This window comes from Copadichromis virginalis, linkage group LG6, assembly GCF_057382275.1.
Source record: "Copadichromis virginalis isolate Kocher_CV1m ecotype Utaka linkage group LG6, C_Virginalis_male_GT1.1, whole genome shotgun sequence".
In the NCBI taxonomy this organism is placed as follows: domain Eukaryota; kingdom Metazoa; phylum Chordata; class Actinopteri; order Cichliformes; family Cichlidae; genus Copadichromis; species Copadichromis virginalis.
Genome location: NC_140623.1, coordinates 34,666,971 through 34,677,267, shown reverse-complemented (window position 1 = coordinate 34,677,267; position 10,297 = coordinate 34,666,971). Strand labels below are relative to the sequence as shown.

General features: G+C 39.4%; 1 protein-coding gene across 1 annotated transcript; it reads right to left on the bottom strand.

The window, feature by feature from the left end:
• Positions 1-784: 784 nt before the first annotated feature.
• Positions 785-9,365, bottom strand: tmc8 (transmembrane channel-like 8). The gene is made up of 16 exons (XM_085460104.1): positions 9,036-9,365; positions 7,998-8,247; positions 6,901-7,049; positions 6,686-6,817; positions 6,546-6,598; positions 6,318-6,457; positions 6,098-6,245; positions 5,366-5,530; positions 4,337-4,494; positions 4,181-4,256; positions 3,989-4,086; positions 3,668-3,854; positions 2,856-3,013; positions 2,557-2,700; positions 2,359-2,437; positions 785-2,054 (listed from the first exon to the last, which is right to left on the bottom strand). The coding sequence occupies exons 1-16, from the start codon at positions 9,076-9,078 to the stop codon at positions 1,983-1,985; spliced, it is 2,052 nt and encodes a 683-aa protein (XP_085316230.1). The 5' UTR covers positions 9,079-9,365; the 3' UTR covers positions 785-1,982.
• Positions 9,366-10,297: the final 932 nt, after the last annotated feature.

Below are 10,297 nucleotides of genomic sequence, written 5' to 3'. Positions count from 1 at the left end.
GCCTCGCCTCTGTCAGTGCGCCCCAGGGCAGCTGTGGCTACAATGTAGCTTGCCATCGCCAGTGTGTGAATGTGTGTGTGAATGGGTGAATGACTGAATGTAGTGTAAAGCGCTTTGGGGTCCTATGGACTAGAAAAGCGCTATACAAATGCAGGCCATTTACCATTTACCATTATTATCCCACTTTTCACTACAGCTCTGAGTAGCTGGACAGTGTTTATAGACAAGTCTATCACTTCCATTCAAACTAACACCTCAGCAATATTCTACCAAAGGGCACGGGTTTTTGCCAACCAGTCTGGGATACTTTTTTTCCCCTCATGACTGGTGGTTGGCAGCTGATCAACCACCAGTATGACTAAGGTTTTATTCACTTGGCTCTAGAATGGCTGACAAGTTAAGCTCATGTGGTTAGTGGTCACATGTCTGCAAAACATAAATATAACAAAACACGCATAAAAACAACAATGCAAAGACGTTACACAAAGTTAAAAAAATCGTCTTCACACGGCTCGAATATACCGATTTAACGAAGACATTTTTTTTTTTACCTACATTGAAAAAAAAAAAGCCTTATAATTTAGCAACTATAATTCTTGTGAGTGTGGTGTGTATTGTCAGCATATAGCAAGTACCATATAATGGTTTAAAACACCATGTTACATTTGACCTCTGACCTCTCCTTCAGTAGATTGATCTGAAGGTCAAAGTGATGATAATCCTATATAGAATTATTTAAAATGACATCAAGTGTTCAAACTGATAAGAACATGTTCATATGGGATGCTCTGTGAATATAGTTTATTTATTTTATTATGATGTTATTATGTACAGTAACAGGTTTTAACCGTTTAAATACATAACACTTTGATGTGTACAGGGTTCCCCAATAAGAATTTTTTTGGGGAAAACAAACTTGTCCTCAAAAACTTTTTTCACTTGATATTTCTGCCAAATATGTAATTGAATTTTAATAACTGCAAAATGAGCATGACACATGTAACATATACATAAATAAAAAAATAAGTATACACAAAATTATGGAAAGTAGACTAATGGGGAAATAACAAAAGTCCACACTTTGTACTTGTTTTTACTGCACTGCAAACCTCTTGAAGTATGTTTAAAAAGAACAGAAAACAGGATGGACAATGTACAAAATACAATACTGTTCCTGTAAAAGTAAATACTGCCCAGAGAGTGAGACACCTTGGTGGACGTTTGTGCTCTGAGAGTGCTTCTTGTTTTAAAGGGCTTTACTCCCATCTGTAGTAACACAGTGATACTCATTAAACCAAGTTGTGTCACTCAGGGTGTTAGGTACTTTCAGCTGCTCCCTTTATTTACCCAAGGAAATAATTTGGCAACCCTCCCACTGATCCAGGTTTGGGACCGGCACTACCTCGTGACCACCTGAGGCTGGATTTGTCTCCTCCTGGAATTAAACTTGAGATCCTTAACAGATTAACAGATAAAACAGCAACAAGTTAGTAACATAACGTGCCTAGTATTGTCTGTGCATGCTACCACTGTAATCTGGACTCAGGAAACATCTGTATTCATGGACAAGTGCTGTTGTTTTGTTTGGCTGTCTTCCCTGCCTCGAGGCAGCAAACCCACACACATTTTTGTGTTTTTATGTGTTAAGCCCACTGAGTTTATATGTAATGAAATGTGCTATAGAAATAAAGTTGTTGCCATTAAAAGGAGGAAGGTTTTTATAGTTAAAGTATTTACAATATAAAAAGGGAAAAGGGGGAAAAGATTAAATTTGTGGCTCTTATCTTTTATAAAGCAAGAGTTAGCCTGCACTTTCTTTTTTTTTTTCTGCCATCTGACACCTTGGCCTGGCTGTCAGCAGCCAGAACCGTATTTTAGTTTTAAGAGGAAGTCTGTGGAGACCAAAGCCACTTTTTAAAAGCATAGATGGGATGTTTTTAGTGACTGAGCGTGACGTCCTCTTCAATGACCGCAGAAAGAGCTCAGTGGTGCTTATTTCGCTGTCTCAGCATCGTGGCGTGCTGCTTCACCAGGAAACGCTTATCAGAGCTGCTCTGTGGGGGAAACACATACATGCAAATTTTTAAACATATTTAAAGAAATGCTTGAATGGCAGTCGTTCAGGAGCCTTTGATGCTCTCGACCTAGCTAGTAATGAGCCATATTGTCATGTAACTTTGCACATGTGCAGTAGAAAAGATTTTATGTAGTTGTAGGTCTATGTAGATACCTAAAAGTTATGGCTCTTAACCCATTCACTTATTTAGGAGCTTTAAAGTAACTAGCCTGAAGCATACCAGCTTCCACTTACCAGCCAATATGGTGGAGGGACTGGAAGGATTTTGGACATGTGCTTACCATAACTAGCATGTCTTTCAGTCTCTCAATGGCCCTCTGATTGGCTCGTCTCCGAGACACATACGAGGTTAAGAATATGCTGAGGAGACAAAACGAAAAGTGTTTAAACAATCTTAAAGGAGGGTGAGCTGGTAAAGGTGAACACTACAAATACAGGTTTGATATTTGTATTGGGTGCGGAGTTATTTGCATACTTACATCTCTGCTAGTATTAGTGGTAGGGCGAAGGCCTCAGAAGTCAGGTAGCGGATAGTGGTCTGGGCTGGGCTGGGGAGACTTTTCACACAGCCTCCAGTCACAGTGAACATTGTTTGTTCATTTCTAAATGGACCGCAGGAGGACCTTGGGATGGCAGAGGTAATACAAATGAGAGAAATGAGCAGTAAATAAAGATAAAATATAAATATGGGTTTAATTCTGATCCTTAAAGGTTTCAAATTAAAAATAAAAGAAAGAAGGACGGGCGGTGTTAGATGCAGTTGGAGTGAAAACCTTACGCGTTTCTGCCCTCAGTGCTTTGTAGCGGATAGTGGTTGAAGCCCAGTGTCGCTGCACACATGAAGAGACCAAGCAGCAACATGAAATGGAACAAAACTGAAGAGCTGGACCCTCGAAACATCCGCTGCTCTGGCACACAACACCGCATGACATTGAACTGAAGACACAGAGGCAGAGCAAAAAGGTTTGAACACATTTTATACTAAAACCAGACTTCTATATAGCCATTACTTAATGTACTCCACTTATTTTATCCCCAAATCAGTCAGTTTTCCCTTCAGATTTTATTTGCCAGACGGTTTTGTTTATTTCAGCTCACCTGAGTACATCTTACCCATCTCCTTGAAGCTTTTCCCCCCCTGCTGACCTGTTTGATGCTTCTTGTTTGCTTAAAGATCATCTTGATTTGTGCCTATCCTTTAACAATATTTTTTTAATATCTGATTTAGGATGCTATTTTAGTAGGGTTACTCAAAACACTGGCTGGAATTGCATAAAAACTTTACCAGATGTGGGGCTTGGACCGGAAAGCGATTAACCTTTGGATCTGATGTGGAAAGGATTCATTTTAAAGATCTTTACTATTGTAAGAAAGGGCAACATTTTGTGTTGCAGCTTCCCAAATGTGTGTTAAATTGTATCAATTGCCTGTGTCTATGTGTTAGCCCTGCGACAGACTGGCGACCTGTCCAGGGCATACCCTGCTTCTCTCCCCAAGACAGCTGGGATTTTTCTTTTACAGATTTATTTAACCAATTTACAGATAGAAAATAATAAAGTGAGGAATATAAAGAGTTTATAATAATCTAACCTTTTTAACGTAGAACGTGACAACCAATGAAACGATTCCTATGACAGGCAGCAGAGGGCAGTAATAGACTCCCACCCAGGATACAGTCTGACTGTAAACAAGGTCCAGCACATTGAATGGTATCAGGAAGCGCTGTTTCCCTGATATTCTGGCCAGGGAGGATCTTGGATACGTCTCTTGTACCAACCTGTTAAAGATAAGGGAGATGGCTTAGATCGAATCTGTCCTGTCATCTACTAAGGAGAGACATTGCTGATCTTTCCATTCAAACCACAAAGATGACTGAGAAAGAAACAGACTGTTAATGTCAATCAAACCCACTTCCTGGGGTAGTTAAAGAAAAAGACACTGAAGAAAGTTGCGAGGAAATTGAAGATGGACAGCTTGTACATCTCTCTACCAAACTGGTTCTCCTTGCACTGAAACAGTGAAGAGACACAAAGATTCTGTTTAAAATGGATTCAAAAAAATAATTTAAACCCTTGATGATGTGTCATTAAAGCTCTGTATCACCTTGGCATCTTGCTCTGTTGTTGTGAAGACAAAAAATAAATAGATCCCCAAGGAGGCCAGCTTTAAGAAGATGCTCCTGAAGAAAAGAAACAGTAAATATGCAAATACATGTGTGCCTTTATGTAGAGTAAAAGTTGATGTCTCTTTTCAGCTTACCTCAAAAGCGTGACATTCACCTGCATGGTGAAGGAGTAGTCTTCAAAAGATGAGATCTTACGGAAGATGTGGGGCAGGACTAGATTGACAAAGGTGATGGTGATGGGAGGAAAATACTGGAGGAGAAGACTGACCAACCAGTGGTGTCCAGAGTTGTCCTAAGACACACATACATTATCAGCTATTAAGGAAATTCAACAAATACATACTTGAACAAAGCAAGAATATTTATTTACTTTAGGAATGAGAAAACCAAGAAAGACAAAAGTATTGTTTTAAAAAAGCATATTTGTTAGGTGTTAAAGGAGAGCAGGTCCAAATTCAAGACACAGAAGCACATTAAACAACAAAAAGGTAAAACTTTTATGGTTGTTATTAAAAAAGAAAAGAAAACGGAGACACAGAAAGTCAGCTTGCCTTAAAAAAAGAGCTGACATTTAACAAGGGACTGCACAGAGGGCTGATTAGGCAAAGGTGGAAACAATGAACACATGTGGAAATTAATATGGGGCAAACAAGCTCTAAGAAGGGAAAATAGGAGCTAGAGACACAGAGAGTATGTGTGAATAGAAAGTATCAATTAGGAAGGTTAGAGAAATGACTCAGAATGAACTGCATGGCAGTCATAATAAGAGCTGTTTGAATTCCCCAAATACCAAGGATACTGATTCCTTTATTAACTGCTGCAGCATAGGAGACACCAGGCCACCCTTTATGAAAGGAGATCATCCCACATGCCATCCCACAATAATAGTGATGTGCTATCCAACTATTTATGAAAACAGTTAACATAATTGACCAAGTAGCACAGGTCATGTAAATGTTTAAAAAAGCAGATAGAGGTAATCTTTTTGGACTATTTGAATGTACCTGGAGAGAGTCCTCAACAAGATAAAACAGGAGACAAAACAGAAGGAGACAAAGACAAGTGCGGATAGAAATACTAAAGTGGGGAGCAAAATCAAATAACATAATACATGCTAAAGAGGAAACCACATTATTTAGCAATACTTGGCATCAAACCATTACCTTTTTCAGAGATGTTTGTGTGGCGAAGTAGATGAGGTAAAAGGCTCCACCAAGCAGAGATAAAGTAATCAGGTTCAGGACGATTCTGAGCAGGTAGAGACGGACCTTCTCTCCAAGTGTCCTTTGAGCCGCCCTTAAAGAGAAACTCTGCTCCTCCAGGAAAAGCTGTAGAGAAGCAGAAACTATTGTGATGACCATATCTGATCCACACCGCTACCCGAAGACTCCAGCAAAACATCAGAAGTACAGTAAACACATACAGAGCCCCTAAACTGTCCGCAGCTTTCCTTTAAAGAGTGCTGACCACTGCGCCACCATGCTGCACATGATTTTACCCCATGGGTGTTAAAGGATGTTTGTGAATGTGATAACTTGAGAACAAGGAGCTGTGTTTTGAAATTCATACCATAAGTGCATCCACTAACGAGTTCAGATCTCAGTGATCTCAACCTCAGGGTCAAGGTCAGAGGTCAAGTTTTGTGAAAATCTTGTGAATGTGGTAAGTCGAGAAAGAAGTCACGTAGGATTTTCAAATTGATACAATACGTGCATCCAGTAGGAGGCTGAGGGGGCGGTCACTGGTGGTCTTACTATTATATTTATTTCGTGTTATTCTTCTCTGAGGCGTATGTATGAAAACATAGTTAGACTTAAAGACTTCACAAACTTTTCAGAAACTTCACCACCAGTTTGGCTAATTTACTATGAGGGTGTCAGTGCCTCGCCACTCACCTTGAGGTCATTTCTGATGAAGCCATGTTTGAGAGCGGCAGCAGTGGGATCCTGGATGGTGAAGTCCCAGCCACAGAAGATCTTATAGCTCACGTTCATGCTGTAACGCTTCCCGAGCATCCAGGTGTGCTTGTAGCCGACTGTTGTTCTATCACAGGTGAATGTACGTAAATAAAACATCCTTTTGACCTCTTATGTTGCATTGTTGTGGATCACTTACCTGCGGACCACCAGAATGAGACTTAAAAATATGATTGAGAAGATTCCAGCGAGGTACAGCAACGGTGTGTTCAAGCACTTTAAATCCAGGGATCCTCGTGTATAAAAGCCATAGAAGACAAGGGAACGATTCACGTAGCCCTGCAGAAAAGACAAGGAAAAGATTATGGGAAACATGTGGGGCTATTGCTAATAAATACTACACGTAGATTAGAACACAAAAGCTTACTGTTCCCAAGAAGAAATCTAAAGCAGAGTCACTTTCTTTAAATATCAACGGTTCTGTAAAATCAGAGAGAATAATTATTTTTAGATGTCAGCTCCTAGTTGTGGTTAATTTGCTGCCATCTGTTGTCACGGCTGACTTACCATACTCGTCAGTGCGATAAAATATTGATGGACCCACAATGAAACCCCCGATAAGAACGCAGTGTAGCAGGTTCAAGTAAATCAGATATCTGAGGAAAACAAAATAGGACTTCACCCCAACTCCAAACTTGCCTGCAACAAATAATTAGGTGAGTTATAGTTGAGTGGTTCAGTCACAGCACATACTAAGTTAATTCACCACAAATCTATCTCACCTTCGATGGTCCGGAGGGTCTGCCGCCATGGCACCAGGCCAGACAGAGCTTCTTTTATCTGTTCCCTCACCCTCTTCCTGTTGGTGCTCTGAGTTTTCCTCCAGGACTCCCAAAAATTAATATCATTGATTTCCAGCTTCCTCCTTTCCCTAGAAAATAGCATAAATTTAACGAACTCCTGTTTAATTTAACATGGTAGCTTTAGAGGTTAATCATGATACATTTAATCAGAAATTAAACATGTATATAAGCTATCAGACATTTTATGTTTTAAAGAAATCCAACATTCGTTAATGCATAGCCTCTGACCAAGTACCAGTTAAGTGTGTCAGCAAATGATTGAGGTCTGTACAAAAAAAAGTGCTCACTTCAAACACTTTTTTGTTGTCTTAATACTTCTGTTAACACTTGTAACTGTCGTTTGGTTCAAACTTGTTTAACAATAGCATTTCTCGACCACAGCTGTAATGTGTTAAGAAGTTTTAGTCAGCTAAGATGGCTGAAACAGAAATTAAAGAGGAGGGTTTGCTGGACTGCTACTGTAGATCAAGCACCAGCATATGATAATTATGATTCAGTAATGTGCTTTTACTTTAAGCTATTCCTTGGTGCTAATACTTAATTGAGTGATTACTTGGGTAAAAGTTCTAAGAACTTGTTTTGCTTATTTGCTAAACAGCTATTCAGTGCTAATGAGTTTTCAGGGCCACGTGTAATACCCTGAAAACTCATCATGAGCACAGTCGGGCTGAGCATAAGCCTGAAAATCAAGCCGACGGTTAGGATATCACATCCCTGTTTTTTCCAAGATCACCTCTGTGCTTTGAAAAAAATCTGGAAACAATCCTGGTAGGTGCCAATGAAATATTCCCTACAGGTGTGCAGGATCATAAGCATCATTCTACTGGGTCTTAAGTAAAAAAATGTGGAAACAACTGCTCAAAGATATACATACGCAACTGTAATATGTTTCTTTAAGTAAATCAGTAGTATTCTATTTAAGTAATAAGTTAACTGCATGTTTATGCATGTATGTCAAAGTAAGACGTAGATCAAAAAGAAGCAGATTTGGGAAGTCTGTCAAAAGATTTACTCACTTGGCACCCCTCTTTCCCTGAATACACATGGGCAAGTTTCTGAGTGGCTGCATGGATGTTTTGTCTCTGGGTCCTCTGGACAGCTGGCCACTCTTTTCCCCGGCCTCTCGGCCACCCTGGTTGGTCTCTTCCGAAAAGTCATGTCTGTTCTGCTCAGGTCGGGAAGCTTGAATGCTGGGCAGCAGGTCAAATATCTCAGTCTGATAGTACTCACATGAGTCTGAAGACAGGGTGGACACTGTGCTTTCCTCTGGGGTGAACACAGAAAAGTAGATTACAGTACAAGTTTGTAAGCAAGCTGCTGTACTGTTGCTTGCTCTGTCTGTAAAAGGTAAGAAAGAGCTTTAAAAATGACTAAAGTAACTTGTTCAGAGTTAAGTTGCTTGCTTTGTAACCAAAGGTATATTTAGCTCACAGTAGAAGATCCTAATGCACATAATACAAACAACGCAATATAACAAAACACGATATGTGCACAAAGTTCCTGTTATCACAAAAAATCCCATAAAACAAACATAAAGAAACTAAAAGGAATCAAGAAAACATTGTTTCTGCACGATCTGTGCAACTTGGATATCTGAGGGGTTAAGTCTGTTAATGTCTTATCTTTTCAGCCAGCAGTGCAAAAAACAAATACGCTGTATTCAGTTTTCAGTGAGATGATAATAATACATCAACAACCATATCAGTTATTTATTTAGTTTGCACCTCCTATTGTTTTGCAAACTTGGAACAGTTTACTTTTTTCTCTGTGGCTTCTGTGTTTGAGGTAAGAACGCGCACATCTTAATAAGTCAAAACTTTATAATGTTTTACAAGATTTGTAGTGTTGGATGTGACCTGTGTTAGATTAAAACCATGAGGGAAACCAATCAACTGGCAGTAAACTGCCAAGGGACCGTGTACCGAGCATAGTACAAACGGTCAGTTTGCCATTAAGTCTCACACACTCGTACATACTGTGAGTACTGACACCATGTTAAACAAGCACAGCATTTTCTCACATACTCACACAGGCACATTTGTTTTTTTCATTACCTGACATGAGCCTCTTCAAGTCGACACTTTCGTGCGCCTCCATTTTCCCCTTGAACTTCCTCTTTAATCAAAAATGAAATATAAAAGTAAAAAGTATCCAAACTTCTTACTTCATCTAGATAGCATTTCAACAAGCTTCTCCGTGGAAGATGCAACTTAAAGTTGTGTGAAGAGAGAAGTTACTTCCGCTATCTGCATAAAAATTATCACACACATCGTCACGCTGAAATGAAGACCTCTGAATGGCTGGTCAGGAGTTTGTTTGTTCCTCAAGCTCTCTGTGTATGGTTGACTGTTTTGTTGCAGGTGAAATATGTCAGATCTGTTCACAACGAGGGGGAACGTAACAGCTTCAGGAAATCACATGACAGGATGCACTCCCAGGCGTTGGACTGATGACAAGATTACAACAAATACACCCAATCTCACTGGACTGACAAACACTAAGTTGAAAATTTTTTAAGGCAGGCGTGTTAGTGGGTGACAGTGTGATAAAGGTTTTGGCCTGAGACAGGAGATGTGCTACAGAAAACTTTTTGGTGTTGTTTAATGTGTTGATATCCACAATTTCATTATTTTCTAATACATTCATACATTTTCTAATTTTAAGTACTTTCTAATGATTTCTAACACAGTTCGATCTGTTTACAGCTGATTGCGTCAGTGGAATCCACCACAGTGCAATGCGAAGCAAATATTTATTTTAGGCTAAATTTTAGACTTTGTTTACACAATATCTTTAAACTATCAGTGAAATAATTGGGTAAACAGTCATCATTTTCCTTTTTCAGTTAGTTCTTTACTGACTAATCAGCTGCACTTGGAAGTGTTGCACCATTTGCTCTAAGGCATCTGATTGCCGTAGCAAAGAGGCTCTTTACACCCACTCACCACACATCTAAGTCTTCTGAAATTTCCAGTCAAAACCATTTACAACGAAACATAAGCATGAGCGTCATTTCTTAGGCACTCTTTCAACACCACTGGTTTCAGTTCAGTGGAGACTGTAACACTTAGAGTTGATTTTCATTTGTACTGACACACTTTTCAGTTTTATGTGATGTTACTGGGTTATTATAACAATTTCAGGACTCGTACTTAACCGGATTTATAATTTATCTCCATTGCATCATAGGAGTAGTGTACACACTTTTAGGATGTAGACATTGCCAAGGACTAACACATGGCACACTAAAATGTGCCCATTGCTACTTTTTTCCATTAAATTATAGAGGAGCATCACCTTTTCAGAGGAATATCAA